Source organism: Balaenoptera ricei, chromosome 15 (assembly GCF_028023285.1).
Source record: "Balaenoptera ricei isolate mBalRic1 chromosome 15, mBalRic1.hap2, whole genome shotgun sequence".
NCBI lineage: Eukaryota > Metazoa > Chordata > Mammalia > Artiodactyla > Balaenopteridae > Balaenoptera > Balaenoptera ricei.
The window spans coordinates 66,081,649-66,101,463 of NC_082653.1; the positions used below are offsets into that span (position 1 = coordinate 66,081,649).

At 42.5% G+C, this 19,815-nt stretch overlaps 1 protein-coding gene across 2 annotated transcripts in view; it reads left to right on the forward strand.

The window, feature by feature from the left end:
• The window catches only part of IQCK (IQ motif containing K), a 128,559-nt gene that overhangs the window by 32,560 nt on the left and 76,184 nt on the right, over positions 1 to 19,815 (forward strand). Inside the window, exons 5-6 of one of the 2 annotated variants that reach the window (XM_059898350.1) lie at positions 8,011 to 8,063; positions 8,200 to 8,277. In XM_059898350.1, the coding sequence (XP_059754333.1) occupies positions 8,011 to 8,063; positions 8,200 to 8,277 (131 nt within the window). The remainder of the gene's footprint in view (positions 1 to 8,010; positions 8,064 to 8,199; positions 8,278 to 19,815) is intronic. The other variant, XM_059898351.1, reaches the window with a different exon arrangement.

Genomic DNA, 19,815 nt, shown 5'->3' on the forward strand with positions numbered 1-19,815 from the left:
CGTGGGAGCCGAATTTTCACGAAGACTTGCCATTACTTACAGAGTCTCTGTTGACCTTGACCTTCCTGATCTTCCATTTATAGTGATAGCTGCCTTCCCTGGTGCCCCTGGGCTGCCAGAGTCTATGTGAGTTGGAAGGGGGAAAAGGTTTTAAGGCAGGAAATCAACTGTGCAATTGTTAAGATAGATGTTCAGCAGTCTCTTTGGATGGATGGTTGATTAAAAGGTTATAATACCATTCCTGTTCTCTCATGTACTGGGTTGTCTTCCACTGGAGTAAATTAAGTTTGAGACATGTAAATATCATTATAAAGATTAGACATTACAGTCGGCTTGATGTTCTTAACTGATCCCCTGACATTCAGCCATGCCTTTGGATTAGCTTAATTGAAACACAAGAGATCAGAACTTAATTATAACTTAATTGGACTGCTATATTAAACATAGCTGGCTTAGTGGCTGTGATAAACTTCACTCGGAAATTCTTTCCAATGCATCTCTGAACATATTTTGGGCACTCAGAGTATAAAGTTAATGATTTTTACTGTAAGCAGTTTTTGATGTGAGGTTTATTGTTAGCAGTAAAAAGTAGTATGAACTCAAGAGTTTGTTTCAACTGGATGTGTTAAGTATGCAGAGCTAACATTCCCATATTTGCTGGTGTTAACTCCTTGAGGCAGGTCCTGCAAGTGACAGAAAACCCCATTCTAACTGACTTAAGTAGAAAAGGATTTTTTGTTTGTTTATTTATGAAGACAAGAGGCCCATGGGGAGATCTTCCTTTACAGCTTGATCTGGGGGCCCAGTGATGTCTTCATGACTTGGTTCCCCCTCTGTCTCTTGATTCTGTTTCCTCTGGCTTGGCTCCACCCTCAAACGGTCCCTCCCCTGTGGCACCATCCCACGTTTCATAAGGCTCAGGGGTAGCAGAGGAAGAGAAAGTCTCTCCTAGAGTTTCTCTCTAATCCAACTGGCTCAGGTCAATGACCTACTTTGGAATCAATCCTTGGAACTAGGGGGATTTAGTGGGCTGTTAGGCAAATGGAAGGAGTCTTACCCAAGGCACACAGCTTTAGAGTTGGGAAGGGTGGACCCCAATAGGAACTCAGAGCACTGTTACCAAAAGAATGCAGAAGGGATACTGGGCAGCTATCTTGGCTACAGTTCATTATGTTTCAACTAGCAGGAAAGTGGCTTAAATAATAAAGGGGATTTACTGGCTCAGGAAGCTAGAAACTAGAAGTTTCTGAGATAAAGAAGGAAGGCTTCAGGATTGGTTTGATTCAGGTGCTCAGTGATATAATTGAAAACCTGATTTTCTTCTGTCTCTCTGCTTGCCCTCTTATAGAGTCAGCTTTATCCTTAAGCTGTCTTCCCTCAAAACAGTAACACAGCAATGGCCACTGTCCTAGGCTTTGCCTCAGCCAGAAGGAGAGAATACTCAAGCGCTTTCAGAAAAGCAAATGAAATGGTTTCCCAGAATCCCCAGCACATCTCCTCCCACATCTTATCACTCTGAAATTGATAATGTGTCCATCCTGGGTCAGTGAATCCCTTTGGTCAGGATGAATGTGGACCGGATTGGTTTCGGTGTAGGTGGCAGGTGAGGTGGGATCATCTGGATTACCTTATCAGGGTTCACACCCGGAGCTAGAGATGGGGTTTATCCTCTATACTCATCACAGCTACTACCCAGCTTGGGGGTGGTTGCTGGGCATTGAATTAATAACCACAGTGGGGCCATGCCCTACTCATTTCTTCATCTCTAGCATTTAACATGGGGCCTGGCACATAGTAGGTCCTCAGTAAATGTTTACTGAACAGGGCCAAACTGGAACAGTGTACCTTGCTTAATTTGGAAAGAAATCAAGAGTTTTATAAAAGAATAAAATGATGGCTGAAAATAAACCTTATCTCAGCTTTACATACAGATTAAATGCAGAATCTGGATAGAGGTGATAAGGCTTTCCACCTCTTTCCCCATCCTACCCCATGCAATGTAAAATTTTCCCTTTTGCCTTTGTTTGCTCGTCAAATTCCATTACAGTGAAGAGTTTTGTAAACAACAGTTGGTATCAGGAAACTATTTCTAACTCCTGATAAGTCCTTTGATGATCTCATGGCATTAAAATTTTCTACTATGAATAATTCAGTAAAACAAAACCTTTTTTTTTTCTTTTTATATTCCTTGCCCATGTAATAGTTATTTATTCTAGTATTAAAAAAAAAATACCCGAATATCTTTTAAAAAGTGCAAGGGCTCTGGTCAGTGAAGGAAGAAACTCCATTTCCTGGCCTTGACTAATAAGGGAAATGAGAAGTACCATCAGCTTTTGTTTGAAAAAAATTTCTAAGGAGTGGAAAAAATAGATTCTGGCAGGAAAGGTGTGGTAGAATTACTTTAATGTTACTTTTTTAAACCAAAAACACTTTTAGAAATGGCCACGTGGCTCATGCTGGAAGTCTTGGTCAACATTTTGTGTTACAAGTCTATATATTTTAACTTCTTTTGAGAAGCATTATTTTTCACTAATGAAATTCTAATGCAGTGGGGAAAAAAATGAACCCGCTTGAAGTTTGCTGTGACAAGCATGTTGGCATCTGGTTATCGCCGGTGTGTGTGCTCGTTCCTAGGATTATAGTTATGGTTCAGTTCTGTCATATTTGGGTGGGAGGGGTGTGGTCTCGGGTATCTGGAAGTTTCTTGTGGGGAATATCTATGTGGGAAAGGAGGCCATGACATTCTAAGTGGGTGCCATGCCCACAGCCATAACTGCAGGCCCTTGTCCCTGCTTTGTCCGTGTCCCCATCACTCTGGCCACAAGTGACTGAGCCAGGAATAAGTTTCAGGCCCTGTGGGCAGCCTCTCAGGAATGGCAAGTGGCTGGGAAATGGCCTGGCATTGCTCTGCCCACCAGAGATGGTCCATCCTGGGTAGCGTCTAACCAGCCCAATCAGATTCTCCTGTCTGGGGCGTGAGGATGTCAGACAACAGAGAGAAAGGGCAGATCATAGTGCGGGTAGAAGGGGAGAAACAGCAGAGACAGGAGAAAGCTTGAAAAGCCATGAGTCAGCAGACCTCAAAGCAGAGAGAGGAGGAGGAAGAACCAGTTAGGAGACAGCAGCAGAAAAAGCAGCAGCAAGTTGAGAAAGAAGCCACGGCCAAAAAGTTGAGTTCCATGTACAGTTAGGAGCAGAACTGTTGCTGGGTCACCAAGCTACTGGTGGACGACACTGGCTAACCTGTCCCATGCCTGGACAGCTGTGGACACTGGTCCGCTTCTTCCCGAGACCTGGCTCTGCCCCTGGTGAGAGGAATTCTCACATTCCTTCTACCTTTACAGTAACCCCTGTGCTAGGTTATATTATTGTTCAAAAATATTTGTGCCCTCTCCCTAAGGGAAGCTTGACCACGTCGCTGCTTTGGTCAGTGGAATGAATGGACGTGTCATTTAAAATGTGCTTTAAGAGTCAAAGCATAGTTCGCCATATTCGTGTCATTTGCCATGACAGCCAGCAACATTTCAGTGAGAGGCTGCCCTGTCAGCCTGAGGCCCAGAGCAAAGATCACGTGGAGCAGAGAGCCACGCTGGTGGAAATGTTCATGTAACACGAGGGAGAAACCATCGATGGCATAAGCTTCTCAGATTTGGTAGGTGTTTGTTACAGCAAAGTCTAGCCTAAACGCACTTTTGAAAAAAGCCCAGTAACCAAGGTAACCCGAGCAGCTTTCTCTCCCTTGCAGACCCAAAGAGCCTCAACCAACACCATGCTATAGCCAGCCATGCTTCACTAAGCTCACAGCCTGTGCTTTTGACCTTGGTGGGGTGAAATTGCATTAGTTACTGGAAGAGCATCAGTGGCTTTCTTATGTGAGTTGTTCCTCTTCCCCATCTTCAGTCCTCCAGTCTGCCTCCTATATGTGTATTCAGCATAAAAATTGGTACAAAGTACTGTCTGATTTCTGCCCTTTCTCTCTTTGGGGTTTGAGTCTTTTATGATTTGTTCTCCTGCCCTCAGTTTTATTATAAACTTTTTTGTAACATGTAGAAGAGCTGGAAGAACTTCAGAGTAAACACCCACATGTTTACCACCTAGATTTCACGGTTACTGTTTTGCTTTATTTGCTTCATTGCTATCTGTCCACCAGTCTATCAACTCATCCTGCTCTCCACGCATCTTGTTTTCTTGGATGCACAACAAAGTTGCAGATTCATGATGACATGATGATGCCTTATCCCTTGACGCTTAGTCTTTTTCCTTTTAATTCTGGATTTTTAAAAAATTGTTTTTTAACCTCGTATAAGGTTGCCTTAACCGATCACCCTGCTCACCCAAACTTGGACATTTTTACCCTTTAACAATCATGAACTCCGTGTATTTGTCCACATGACATAAACCCCAGGGCCCACGCTTTCTTAATCTCGCTCTTTAATTTTCTCTCTATTACTTCCTCTCTTATCTCGTCACTCACCACAACTTTTCATTTGCTTTCCCTTCTCTCTTTCAGCTCCCAGCAGATAATTTTTAAACTAAGCAACAGCTGAACAATATCCCCACTGTTCTGTGTGTCTGAGGATGCACAGCGTGTCCACACTTGCCCAGGACAGAAGGAAAACACAATTTCTTCAATTTTATTTCTTTGCATCAAAATGATTAAATCTGTCTACATGACCTTCATACATCAGACCATTTGGCTATTTTAAAAGTCTGTTTAATAGAGTAAGTCAAGCTGCATTCCCTTCATAGAAGGAATCTTTACCACCAAACGGTGCAGTAAATGCCAAGGGAACAATGCATCTTTTGTAAGGAGAGAGAGAGAGAGAGAGACTGCCATCCTACAATTGCTGGATTGTTTAAATTATTAGACGGCAATTCATGCTAGATACATATTTGCATTGTTGTACAAGTATTTTCTTATTTTGGTTAAAGATAGCTTTTCAAGGGGAATCTTACTCTTGCAATGCAGACTTAGAAGACCCCATTACATGGTCTAGTACATTTAATTTTATTACCATGGCCAGCAGTGTTTCTATTTTTTAATAAAAGGCTATCAGCAGTGAGGTAAAAGACTGCATCTCCAGCAACTCAGGCACCAGTATTTTATTTACTAACAGCTATAGTAAAGCTTTCAGTGAAAAATCTTAAGTAGCACTTTCCTTTTTGGTGAGAATCAATTTTACAGCAATCTTTTGAACCTTATTTAAGCTTATAAAGCTAATTTGGCTATTTCAAAGTAAAGGGGGAAAAAGAAAAAAAGAAGAAGAAAATATTTCCCCTAATAAATAAAACATTTTAGGGGAAGAAAGTGAAGAGAAATTGTCCAGAATTTATTAGCAATGCCTACTTATAAATGTCAGAATTCTTGTGCATGAGTTTCTTCTTGCTTTTTCGCTTGAGAGTTGAATGGTGAGGTCATTCATTCACTTACTCACCACTCATTGATCACCTACTCTTTGCCAGGCACTCAAGCACTGGGAACATAAAGAAAAAGAAGACACATCCCCCGTCCTCAGAGAGTTTATAGTTTGATAGAGGAAATGGGCATGTGGGCTGGCAGTTAGGTTACAGTTACATCTGAGGTGCTATGACAGAGGGACACACAGAACTGGAGGTGACGGGAGGAGCTTACTCTAAACTGAAGAGGGTAAGAATGCTCAGAAAGGCTTCCAAGAGGCATCTTTTTTTTTTTATAAATTTATTTATTGTATTTATTTTATTTTTGGCTGTGTTGTGTCTTGGTTGCTGCGAGTGGGCTTTCTCTAGTTGCAGAGAGCGGGCTTCTCACTGCGGTGGCTTCTCTTGTTGCGGAGCACAGGCCCTAGGCGTGTGGGCTTCAGTAGTTGTGGCACGCAGTCTCTAGAGCACAGGCTCAGTAGTTGTAGCGCATGGGCTTAGTTGCTCCACGGCATGTGGGATCTTCCGGGCCAGGGCTCGAACCTGTGTACCCTGCATTGGCAGGCAGATTCGTAACCACTGCACCACCAGAGATGCCCCCAAGAGGCATCTTGAAAGACAAATGGAGTTAGCCAATGGGAGAAGAAAGGAATAGTAACTAAAACTCTTTCTGTTGCAAGCAATAAACAACACAAACTGGCTGAGTGAAAAAAGGAAATATATTGGCTCATGGACCTGAAAGGTCCAGGGGCTTTTGGCTTCAGGCATAGCTGGATCCAGGGTCTAGCACAATGTCGTTAGGAATCTGCCATTGGTGGCCTACTCTTCTTCCTTACTAATAGAACCCCAAATTTGTTCACTCTCATTGGAGTTGTTGTGTACTTCAGGAGTGGCTGGGCTTAACTAATTATGATCCAATTTCCAAATAAGGTCACTTTCTGAAGTGTGGGAGGATATGAATTTGGGGCAAAGGGGCTGGGAGGAGACACAGCTCAACCCATTATACCCTGCCTTTCTCTCTTCCCTCTCTCGGATCTCCTGCTGGTACCTCCCAGTGGCTGGACCCAACAACCGAGTAAACAGGCCTGGTTGATATGAACCATAAAATCAGCCTCCTAAGGCACAGAGTGTGGTGGTAAAGGGTACACCTGGAGGGGCAAAGAGAATTTCCAGCAGAGTCTGTCTTGCCTTCATTCCTGGGAAGGATCTCTTGACATGGTAACCAATGACTGGTTCTTAGCCCCTGCTATTTTAACAATATTTATTTATTTATTTAGCTGCCTTTGGTCTTCGTTGCTGCGCGCGGGCTTTCTCTAGTTGCGGAGAGCAGGGGCTACTCTTTGCTGCGGTGCGTGGGCTTCTCATCGCGGTGACTTCTCTTGCTGTGGAGCATGGGTTCTAGGCGCGTGGGCTTCAGTAGTTGTGGCTTGCAGGCTGTAGAGCGCAGTCTCAGTAGTTGTGGCGCACGAGCTTTGTTGCTCTATGGCATGTGGGATCTTCCCGGACCAGGGCTCGAACCCGTGTCCCCTGCGTTGGCAGGCGATTCTTAACCACTGCGTCGCCAGGGAAGTCCCATAACAATCTTCTAAAAGGAGTTAACTGTTTCTGTTTGGGTTACAAGACACTTTAAATGGGACTAGGAGGCAGGATACCCGGTGCTCCACTCCATTGCTGTTCTGCGAGCCTTGTCCCCCATTACTCTAGGACATTCTTTCTCTTGTGGCTTACTAGCTATCTATCACCTAGGAACTGCATTCAACTTCATGTTATGAAAACTCAAGAACAGAGCCAATAATCCAAATGGAGTTTATTTTTCCTTACGTATCAAGATATCCAGAGTAGGTCAGCCGCAAACTGGTACAGTGGCTTAAAGAAGTCATTAAAGGCCCAGGTTCCTTCTAACCCCCTGCTTTTGGCCTCTTGGCTGGTAGGTGCTGCTCCGCTTCCAGCCCCACATCTGTGTTCCAGACTGAAAGAAGTAGAAGGAAACTTCAAAGAAAAGGACAGCAGAAATCAAGAAAGTAGCACTTTCTCAGAAATCCATGGAACATGTCCATTTCTATCTCAAACAGCAGAACTATGTCATATGGTTGTCCCTTGCTACATGGGAGGCTGGGAAATGTAGTTTTTCCCCTGGACTGATTGTCATCAGGTTTCTGGTAATAAGGATGAAGTGGAGAGGGGCTGATGGGTGGGCAGCTGGCAGAGTCAATGCACTGGCCAATGGCACCCAGACCCGAAGTGCTGCTGTTCTGAAGATCTGAGTGGACTGGGGGAAAGCAATAAATATATTTACTCTGAATCAACATCTAGATTTAAATAAATCCTTCTGAGATAAGTCCAAAATGCATGTAATAAGCCTCCTACTATGTGCATTGTCTTTTATTAGTCCCTGCTAATATAGTCAGAATATATCCTTACCCAAAGATGACTAGAGAAATGTTGTCAGAATTCTTTACATTGCCTGAGTTATTGTTTGTTGACGTGCTTATAAACCTCACCAAGGACTTATGCATATTTCATCTAACACAAGCAATCAATTAACCCCTCTTCCTTTGTCCACCTTAAACATGGGGGCAAAGAATATAATTTAATTCTCTCTTCTCTCTTTAGAGGAAAAGAACCAAATTCATTGCCTGTGATTTTCTGACCGAATGGTTATACAAGTAAGTTTTTCACGTCTTTGAATATTCCATGACCCTAAGGGTTCAATAGTGTTAATTTGCCAGCAGAATAGCAACAATTGACTTGAATTCTTGCTTATTGTTTTCTTGTTAATCAAACATATGGCATCGTGACCAGTCAAAATCCAAAGAGGATAGGGGAGACATTCACAGAATTCTTCTCCATTCCATTTGTGGAAGAGTGGCTGAAATTGCAGTAAGTAATGACACAAGGCTTTGAATAATTTATTTCTAACTTTTAGATTGTGTTAATGATAGTTTCCTCCAATCTATGAGAACTAACTCATGTAATCCATCCAGGACCCTGGATCAGTTATGTACGTGGCTCTTTTCTCTGGTTATTTTCATTCTAGGCTAAGGGCATCCTATCCATGCAGTGATTATTCAAGAAGCACTTCAGAAATAAAATAGAAAACTTAAAAAATTTTCTTATCCTAAGTAATTCATCTCTCCATTCTCTCTTCCTCTCCTTCTAGCCCTAAAGGTCATTATGTCTCAGGAAATATGACTAAACTTTTCTAAATATTACTTTTTAGTTATATGTATCATTTACATTTAAAATATTAGAGCATGACAGATGAAGTTAATACTCTCTTTGACCGTCATTCTAATCTGAGTTTTCTCTCCTCACAGAATTAATCAGCTTGGTCTATACTGCATCCTTCCGTAGTCTTAAAATTAGTTATTTAATTATATAAAATTAGATTATATCATACAAAATTAGTAGTATTACTTCATGTGAACTGTTTGTCATCAGTGATATAGCAATAATAATGATGACCACTAACATTTATTGAATGCTTGTATCACTGGTCTCAGCATTTAACACTAATGAACTAACTTGATCCTCATAACAATGCTATTACCAGCCCTGTTTTGCAGATGAGGAAATTTATGCATTATCCTGCAACTTGCTTTTATTTGACTCAAATACATGCTTTTGAGATGTAGCCATGTTGATTCAATTACATCTAATTCATGCCTTTGATAGCTTTATAGCATATGTAATTTCTAGATTTGCATAATTTGTTCATTCATACAATAAATGTTTATTGAGTATTCTACTGTGTGCCAAACATCATTCTAGGTGCTGGAGGTAAAGCAGTGAACAAAGTAGCCAAAACTCCTGACTTAATGGAGCTTATATTCTGGTGGGGGATGGCAGACAATAAGCAAGTATGTGCTATAGAGAAAAATAAAGCAGAGAGGGGAGAATATAGAGTATTGATGGGACTTAATTTTATATAGAGTGGTCAGGAAAGACCTCACTTGGAGGATGACTTTTTTTTTTTTTTTAATATTTATTTATTTGGCTGCGCCGGTTCTTAGTTGTGGTACGTAGGATCTTTGTTGCTGTGTGCTGGATCTTTAGTTGTGGCATGTGGGATCTTTGTTGCCATGTTTGGGATCTTTAGTTGCAGCATGCAGGATTTTTGTTGTCACGTGTAGGATCTTTAGTTATGGCATGTGGGATTGAGTTCCCTGACCAGGGATCGAACCCAGGCCCACTGCATTGGAAACGTGGAGTCTTAGCCACTGGACCACCAGGGAAGTCCCTGGAGGGTGACATTTAAGTAATGATCCACAATTTTAAGCCATAAGTGGAAGAAAGACAACTCAATTTAGAGAAAATAATATTTAACTTATTTCTTTGAAAATAGTTTCACACCAGCCCTTTGCAAGAACAATGTCAAGAAACTGAGGCACTAGGAAATTAAGTAAGTTTTGTAAAATCCCATATTAAACAGAGTAGAAAGAAATGAAATTAGACCCTTAGCCCTCAAATGTCACATCTTTTGCTTAAATCTGCCCTTCTGGGGAATGCCAAGTTGAATAGACCCTTAGCTGACTTTCTCAATTTTGAGAGTTTAAAAGAATTCAGGTATTACCAGTTTTTAAAAGTCTGAGACTACCTATACATTGGAAAGAGAACGATATTAGAAAATCTTGTTTCTTATTAAGCTTCTAAGCCTCTGCCTAATTTTGTCCACTATGAAAATGGAAAGCCTATAATTTATAGACTATAAATGATTAATAAGTGAAAGATTAGCATATTTCTCCAGGTTGAAAATGAAACATTTTCCCACTTACAGTAACCAATGAAGGGACTTCCCTGGTGGTGCAGTGGTTAAGACTCTGCACTCCCAATGCAGGGGGCCTGGGTTCGATCCCTGTTCCGGGAACTAAATCCCACATGCATGCTGCAACTAAGAGTTTGCAAGCCACAATAAAGCTCTGGAGCCACAACTAAGGAGCCCACCTGCTGCAACTAAGACCTGATGCAACCAAATAAGTAAATAAATAAATAAATATTAAAGAAAAAACCAATGAAGAAGAGTCTTAAAAATAAGAGAGTTTCTCTAAATAAGAGTTCTCTCAAATCCCTAGTCATTTATCGTAAAAATACCTTAATTTAAAATAGTTGCTAACTTCCGCTGGCAGCTCATGTAAATATACTGCAAAGTAGCAGTAGCAAGCATTTCAGTTGGACTCCACAGGAACAAAAACACAAAAGCTCTTGCTTTAACTGGCATTTGTGTTCTCTGCTTCCATTACCTTTCAAAGAGATGCCCCGAGCATGATAAAAATGTAAATGATACTAATCTAATTTGATGCAATAAATATTTATTGAACACCTTCCAAATGCAATGCAAAGAGCTTGGTGCTGTGGAGAAAACAGAGATGAATAAAATATGGCTCTGACCCTTGGAGTGAGAGAGATGTGTTTACAAGTAGCTGTAGTTTCTGTAGTGAGTGTTGTAAAACAGATGTTAATAAAGCATTAAAGGGAAATGGGGATGCACAAGACCATCTATGCCCCACTCCACCATTGGCCTGGAGCCAGTCAGGTTGGGCCAGTGGCCAAGCTGGTTGGTGCCCAGATTTGGTCTTGAAGAGGCAAGAACTCAGGTGCTATATCCTTCTTGAGAATGCTCTTGAACAGGGAGAGCAGAGAGGCAAGTAGGGCAGGAGCCAAGAGACCATCTCTAACCCACGTTTCCCCAAGCCTACTGACATTTATCACCCGGTAATTCTTTGTTGTGAGGGGCTGGCCTGTAGGATGTTTTACAGCATCTCCAGCCTTCCCCCACTCCACATGCTAGTAGCACCCGCTGTGGTCCTCACCATCAAGAATGTCTCCAGATACTGGCAAATGTGGGGAGACAGAAAAATTGCCCCTGGTTGAGAACTTCTGATTGAATCCAGAAGGAAAAGTGAGAGGAAATCTGAGGGGGAAGGGAGAAAAGCTGAGAAAGTTCACGGTGGGTACTGTCATTCTGGTCGTTCCTGTGGATGTGAAGGCATCTGCTGAGATGGAGGCCCAGGTTCTGGAGGCTTGTGGGGGAGGGGAGGAGGCTGCAACAGCTGCTATGGTGAAACCTATAGGGAATCAACTAGGGATGAGTAGGGATGGCCCAGCTGATGGCCTGAATTTGTGATGCATATGAACAGCCTGCTTATGAGATTATTTCCAGCAACCCTGGAAAAGAGGTGGAGAAAACAGACGGTTGGGTAAAATCAGTGTTGAAAACTGGCAAAGCTAATATAGTAAAAGGTCTAGACTAGGCCCAGAGGATTGTCGGAGAGCGAGAAATTTCCCTCTACCCTTCTAGGTTCTTCTGGCCGGTATAAGGATCAAATTGACCTGAGACAGATTAACAGGAGAAAATCAAACAAAAGTTTAATAACATGTGTACATGGGAGAGGCCCAGGAGAACTGAGTAACTCACCAAAATGGCTGAAACCCTCACCTTAAATACCATCTGCAGTTAAAGACAAAAGAGGATGTTAGGGGTAGGGACCTGAGACTTCAAAGGGGAGGAAGGCAATTGCCATGAAGATGGAAAAGCAAATGTTTGGTAAATAAATATTGGAGGGGCCCTTCGGAGACAGTGGGACAGAGAGAGGATTCTGATCTCTAAGTTTCCCCACCACACCCAACCCACGTTCTTTGCCGATATCTCTAGTGATAACTCTATTCCAGGCACAGGCCCTCTATCTAAATTCTTTTTAGGCATTTAGGAGGAAGGTCAAAGTTTCTTCCTGAGTCTTTTGGGCCTTGATTGTTTTCAGCTTGAAATAATCCACATGGCAAAGAGACATTCTGGGTGGCAAATTTTGTTCCCCTACAGGATCTTAAGTACATGGAAAAGCATTGTTAACTTTTCTAAGAATGATGTCTTACATTTTTCTCATAAATTACTATATTTTCTGAATTGTGTTAATGATTTAACAACCAATTTTCAGAAAGAGACAGAAACACTACGTTACATGTTCACACTGGAAGTAAGAAACATAACCAAACTTGGAAGCACTAAAATGGGGATGGTAGGGTCCATACAGTTTTTGAAATTTCAATGGATCTTATTTGGATCCTGATTCAAAGAAGCAAACTAAAAAGAAAAATTAGGAGGCAACTGGAAATTTGAACACCTAGTAAATAATTGATGATATAAAGCATTATTGTTATTTTATTTAAGCTTTGGTAATGATTTCATATTCATAATAAAAAAGTTATCGTGTTTTAGAGAAACACGCTGAAATATTTATGAATGAAATATGAAATCATATGATGTCAATGGATAAGGTTGGGGGAAGTTACACTGAGTGACTGACATGGAGAACAGTATAAATGAAGCTGGATGGTGAGCTGGGTTTGTTTTTTTTCTGCCTACTTTTTTCTATCTTTGAAATTTTCCATAATAAAACATTAAAAGGAAAAGAAACAGTAAGATGTTTCAAAGCTCCTCTTGATCAGCTGATTGAATAGCGGACAGGCTGTGAGCAAGGAGGAATCTATTGACTGGAGGTGAACCGAGAGGGCTGTGGGCTGTTCGCCATGGGTGATGGCTGGCTGGGGCGACAGGCAGTGGAGGAGACTGAGTTTTCACATGATGCTGAGGGGCTCAAATGGCATGGAAGGAAAAAGGCCCTGGGGCGTGGCAGGGAGAGTGACAGGTGTGGGCCCAAGTAAGAAGCCTCATGGCTCTGGGGAGGTCTGTGTTACCCCGGATGAGACCCGGCTCTGCACCGGCACAGCTCACAGCCAGTCCCCTCACATCAGCCTCATTCTCCCTCCCCGCCCCCCTCCAGTGCCAAACCCAATTCTCCCCAGTGACAATGAGGAGGATTAATATGATCAGAGCCGTGGGCTTGCCCTGAGAACACGGCCCCGGTAACCTCAGAGCTCCTGGGGAACAAGGAAATGGCTTTCTAGGTCAGGTCAGCATAGGAAATCTTTTAGGCTTGGCAGGACACGTGCGGTCTCTGTTGCAAGTACTCAACGCCATAATTGTCCATAGTCAACACGTGACAAAGGGCCGTGGCTGTGTTCCAGTACCACTCTACTTGCAGCGGTAGGTGATGGGCCAGATTTGACCGATGGGCTCTCCTTTGCTGAGCCCTGTTCTAGATGGACACCAATAACCCAAGTCATAGTCTCACATAAGGGCAAAATACAATATAAATAGAAGTGAGTGGGTGGGAAAGATGAAAGGACAGAGAAGGCTATGATGGGATCAGGAATTTGGGAAGATGAGATGTGACAGTCTTTCAGGGACAACCCGTTCTAAGATGTGACTGTCATGAAGGAAGAAGGGGGTCATGGGATCACATGGACTTGAGGCCATGGTGTTGGAGGTGTCATCAGTATGAATAATGAAGTATCTGAGAGGCTTGTGGGGGTGGGTTGAAGAAGATGACGCAAGTCAAATCCCGGAGCTGTCAAGGGAGGTGTAAGAATGTCCTGGATGTCAAAGTGGAGGTAGTGCAGTGTAGGGGTTAGGAACCTGGGCTCTGGGATCACAGCTCTGCATGCTAAACCACACTCTACTCCTTCCAGCTGTGTGGCTCAGCACAGATGACTTAAGCTCTCAGAGACTCAGTTTTTCCATCTGTGAAATGGTCTTTCATCTAAACAAAGCTAGTTCCTTACCTAAGAGGAATTATGATGCCAGTTTTAAGGGAATACATTTTTTTCCCACTACTGATACATATACATATACAAATGGGTGTGTTTCAGCTATTAAAGGGAGTTATTTTTAATTTATTTGTTCATCTATTCAGCTAGTATTTATTACTTGCTTAAATGTGCTCTAAAATCATGGAACAGACATATTCATAAACTGGCTGGCTACCACTTACTGGATGCCTACTACGTGCCATGGAACCATGACACAAACATGGTCCTTGTCTTCACGAACAGAAATTTTTTTTTTAAATTTATTTCATTTATTTATTTTTGGCTGCGTTGGGTCTTCATTGCTGCACGCAGGCTTTCTCTAGTTGCGGCAAGAGGGGGCTACTCTTCGTTGCGGTGCGTGGGCTTCTCATTGCGGTGGCTTCTCTTGTTGCGGAGCACGGGCTCTAGGTGCGCGGTCTTCAGTAGTTGTGGCACATGGGCTCAGTAGTTGTGGCTCGTGGCTCTAGAGCGCAGGCTCAGTAGTTGTGGCGCACGGGCTTCATTGCTCCGCGGCACGTGTGATCTTCCCGGACCAGGGCTTGAAACCATGTCCCCTGCACTGGCAGGCGGATTCTTAACCACTGCGCCACCAGAGAAGCCCAACAGACAGATTTTGTGTAGAGTTGGATTGCAGTGTATATGGACTTATTTATGCTAGTTCAATGTTGTGCTCTTGGGGGAAGGAGAAAGAGAAAGAGAGAGAGAGAAATAAAATTTGTTTAAATGCAGGCAGTTCCCCCTGAATTGTACACTGGTGGTGAAGCATAAAATGGGACACATGACTCAGCTCTTTCCTTAATTGTCTTCAGTTTTATGTGACACTCACAACATGAGCAGCCCATAAGGGAACTGCTTCCTTCTGTCTGTCTGTCTGTCTACCTACATAACCTACCTAACTACCTACCTACCAACCAAGCATTTATATAGTGTTTACTCAGGTACTATTCTGAACAATTTATAAATATTACCTAATTTAACTCCCATAACAACCCTACAAAGTAGGAACTATTATTTCCCCATTGTGTTAATCAGGCTAGCCTAGACTAGGCTGCAGTTATAAACAACAGCAAAATACTCAGTAACAGCTGATTTCTTATACAAAGACTGATACAGGTTGGACAGCCTTCTTATAAATTATAGCTGTTTGGAACATGTCATTTTTGAAGTCACTGAAGCAAAAGAAGACAAGAATGGAGAAGGCACCCTAGTTCTTAACCTTCTCACCTCTTCTCACAGAGCCTGGCCCCAAAACAACTGCAAGGGAGGCTGAGATATGTAAGGGAACACTGGATAGTCCATGGGTTATAGCTGTGCCGGCCGTAGCCATAGCTCAGAGAAAGAGCGGAGGCACAGAGGTGTAAGTTTTTTGCCCCAGGTCACAAGCTAGTAAACAGCAGGGGCAGGATTTGAACCAGGCAGCCTGGCTCCGGAGTCCGAGCTGGTAAGAGCATAATGAATTGCTTCACTCTTGTGCCTCGTCTGTCACCCGGTACTTGGAGCGATCTGTACTAAGACTGGGAGAAAAACTGGCTACCTGAGACCGTTGAAAGATGCTATGTCTTCATATGGGTAATTTAAGGTGTGTCAAGGGGAAATTTTGGCTAAATGTGAGTTTCATCTTATGTGCTCATTTTAGAGTCAGCTCCTATGTCAGATGCCACTCCTTTGTATATTATGCGTACTAGCATTTATTGCCTCAAATAATCTTATCTACCAGCCTGGGGAGTCATCCAAAATAAGAGTTTAGGTTTATTTTAATGTTCTTGGTAAGACAAGTTCTACCAGGTCCAGCTGTCTTTGATGCTCGATGTCATCATATTATCAGATCACAGCTGGTAGGTTGCGATCATTTGTCATGGGCGGCTGCCGATTGCTTATCACATAAATGATGGGTCCTTCTCCCACAGGTCCCCATAATTTCACATACTCTTCACTCTGCCCATCCCTTCTCAGCTACCCATTTCTTTTCCATGACTCTTTTTTTAAGAAATGCATTTTTATGTAGCTATTTTATATAAACGTGGACAACCCTTAAAAAATTCCCTTAGGTTTATAAAAATACTTAAGATTTATCATATATAAAATATACATATTTGTTAAATAAACTACACAGTGAAAAGGAAAGGTTTTAAATCAAGGATCATCCTAGAATTAAATAACTCTAGCTCTAAGGTCTTTCAAAAGGTTGTTTCATTCCAAATGGCAGGAACATGGCTTTTATTTTCTCCTCTATATTATTTTGTAGCTTTCATATTGTCTATAGAGTTACTTTAAGAATTAAAAACAATTGCAAAATGAAAAGGTATTTATTCTGTTTCCTTTTATTCCACTTTCTTGCTTTGTGTATTAGACATTTATGTTTTTCCAGCCCTGCACTGATTTCCCCCTTCTTCTGGTTACGGTACACCCTGTGTTTTTGGAAGGATCACCCCTCTCCCATTTTCCATTCAAGCAGAAAGTGAGCTGATTCCACCTCTGGCTCTGGGCTGAGTATGTGACCCAGGCCTGGTCAATCAGAGCAGTGAATCCCCCTGACCACTGTGCTTGCTCCCAAATTGGTTAAATCAGAGATAACCCCAAGATTTTTCAAGAAGCAACCAGGAAAACTTTTCTGTCTTTTCCTCTAGACTTAGAACTTTGAGATTATAAGCCTTGAGCTGCTGAGGCCAATCTTCTAAAGAGATTGTGCCTGGGATAACAGCAGAACTGAGAGATGGCCAGAGCCTGAGTCCCTATGGTATTGTTTTGAATCTCTCTATCTGACCATGTTAGGCATGTTAGCCAACTCTACCCCTATTAGTTAAGTGAACCAATAGATACCTTTTCTTCTTTTTCTTTTTTATTTATTTTTTATTTTTTTATTTATTTTAATTTTTTTTATTTTTGGCTGTGTTGGGTCTTCGTTTCTGTGCGAGGGCTTTCTCCAGTTGCGGCGAGTGGGGGCCACTCTTCATCGCGGTGCGCGGGCCTCTCACTATCGCGGCCTCTCCCGCTGCGGAGCACAGGCTCCAGATGCGCAGGCTCAGTAGTTGTGGCTCACGGGCTTAGTTGCTCCGCGGCATGTGGGATCTTCCCAGACCAGGGCTCGAACCCGTGTCCCCTGCATTGGCAGGCAGATTCTTAACCACTGCACCACCAGGGAAGCCCCTCTTTTTCTTTTTTAATAAATACATTTTTTTCTTTTTTTGCTTACACCAGTTTGAGTTAGGTTGATGATACTTGCCAATGAAAGAGTCCTGATATGTTTTCCTAAATGATACTTACCCAACTACCCTCCAATATTCTGTGTTAGTCAGCTTTCTCTAGGTTTTGCTGCAGTAACAAACAACTCTTAAATCTCAGTGCCTCATAACAACAAAGGTTTATTCTTCACCCTGTTTAATGTTGGCTGTGTGTCACCTCTGGCTCTGCTCCGTGTCTTTTCTCATTCTGGGAGCCAGGAGGGAGGAGCATTACCGTTCCTCAGTCTCACAGCAGAGGGAGACGAGCAACAGGCAACCCATGCAAACAGTACTTCTGCTCACACTGCATTGCTCAATACCAGGCCCATGGCCAAGCTCAATATCGGTACTACAGGGACGTTGACACCACCCACAGGCAGAAACCGCATGCGAATGACAAAGAGCAGGGACGCATGATTCTCTTGTAGGTAAAGGAGTGATAGTTTGGAGCCATAATATAATCTGCGCATGTTCTAATCAGAGCTTAAGGAGGGGGTCTTCTTCCCCACCTTTCAGCAGCGGTGGATTACTCATATCTCCTGTTGGCCCTACTCCTATTTATGAATCCAGCACTGTCCTCTTTTGTTGTGTACAGTCCTGACTTAACCAGCCAATCAGAAACAGTGAAATTATTTGCTATCATATTAAGAACAGGAAACATTTAGCTTTTTATATTGACCAAAAAGTATTCAGCCAATTTGTTTGCAAAAATAAATCACTGAATAAACACAAGGAACAAGAGTGCACTACTGCCTATCTGGTCCCGTGTCCCAGGGGAGAAGGCTCATGAAAGACATCATTAAAACTGAGACCTTCAATGAAACAAAGATTGTGTTTTAGAAGAGAAAAGAAAAGGTTGTTTTGGGCAAAATGTCTTTTCAGCTAAGTTCTACCATTCGATAAAAGAAAAGAAAAGAAGAGAAAAGAAAGATCCACGATACTTTCAGGTCAGTGAAAGGTATCTTATGACCAAAACCTGAGGCGAGAATAGAAGTGTCACTGTGCCGTTTGAGGACAAGTACCAGCGGTCAGATTTTCTGCGCTGAGCTTGACAGTGGGACCCAAAACGCTTGTGCCTTCAAAACGGCACAGGAAATGGCATGCATTCTGCACTAAAGATCAGAGTTGGATGGTAGCCTCGTAGAAAATTTGCTGTCATGCCCTGTTGCAAGGGAAAAAATCCTTTTAATTCATTTTGTCTTATAGAAGATTTCTGTCTCAGTAATTCGAAAGGCCAGAGTCTTGTGAGGATAATACATCGTCTTTGCTCTTTATGTTAACTTTCGTCTTTAGACAGGAAGGAAGGAGACCTGTTTCCTGAATTCAGGACACGCTGGGGTGCATAAATCCTCTGAGTGCCTCCTTCTGCTGGAGGTTTTTGTGTGGGTGGCCCTTTCTCTGGGGCACACGGTACTGCTTCCTCCCCTTCTTCCTGTTGTTTTTAGGTGGCTCTTTGGGAACGAGCTCTCGGGGAGCCTGTGTCAGGCAGCATGGCAGACACATCTGGACTCCAGTCTTAGCTCTGCCATTTATTAGTTGGAGTACTAGTTTCCTATGCTGTTTAACAAATTACAACCATGGTGGCTTAAAACAACACAGATCTATTCTCTTATGGTTCTGGAGGCTAGAATTCCAAAATCAGTTTCACAGGGCTCAAGTCTGAGTGTTGACAAGGCTGGTTCCTTCTGGAGACTCTAGGGGAATATTTGTTTCTTGCCTTTTCTTGTATCTGGAGGCTACCTGCATTCTGGAGGGCTCGTGACCCCTTCCTTGCATCACTCTGACCTCTTGCTTCTGTTGTCACATGACCTGCTTCTGAAGTAGTATCTCCCTCTGCCTCCCTCTCATAAGGACCCTTGTGATTATATCATTGGGCCCACCTGTGATAATCCAGGATAATCTGAAGACCATTCATTTAATCACATCTACAAAGCCTCTTTTGCCGTATAAGGGAATATATATATATATTCACAGAGTCTGGGGATTGGTCCTCTTTTGCCATATAAGGGAATATATATATATATACATATATATGTGTGTGTGTATATATATATATACACATACATTCACAGAGTCTGGGGATTGGTCCATTATGCAGCCAACATAATGTATAACGTTGGGTAACCTGGAACTAATCCCTTCACATCCCTGAACCTTGCTCCTCTCTTCTGTACCATGGGGATGGTAATAAAACCTACATCGTAGGGTTGCTGTGACAGTTAAAGATGGTATCAGAGTTTTTTGTTGCAAGCAACAGAAATTTAAAGGCTGCTTAAGAAAAATGGTATATATTGGAAGTAAAAAGATAACTCACAGACATAAAGGAAAAGGTAAGGATCTGGCCTTAGAAGCAGGTATAGGGACCCAGGGAGCACAGACCCCGTCTAGTCTTTGCCAGTCCACTCAAGATTCCTCTTCCAGGGAAAGGGCATCTGCTTGGCTAAGCTTGGGTTTCTGAGGCACACCTCGGCCAGGAGAGGGCAAGGCACTGTGACCCACATTCCCCCTGATACACGGAGGGGGAGCTGTCAAAGCAAAATCTGAGTGCTGA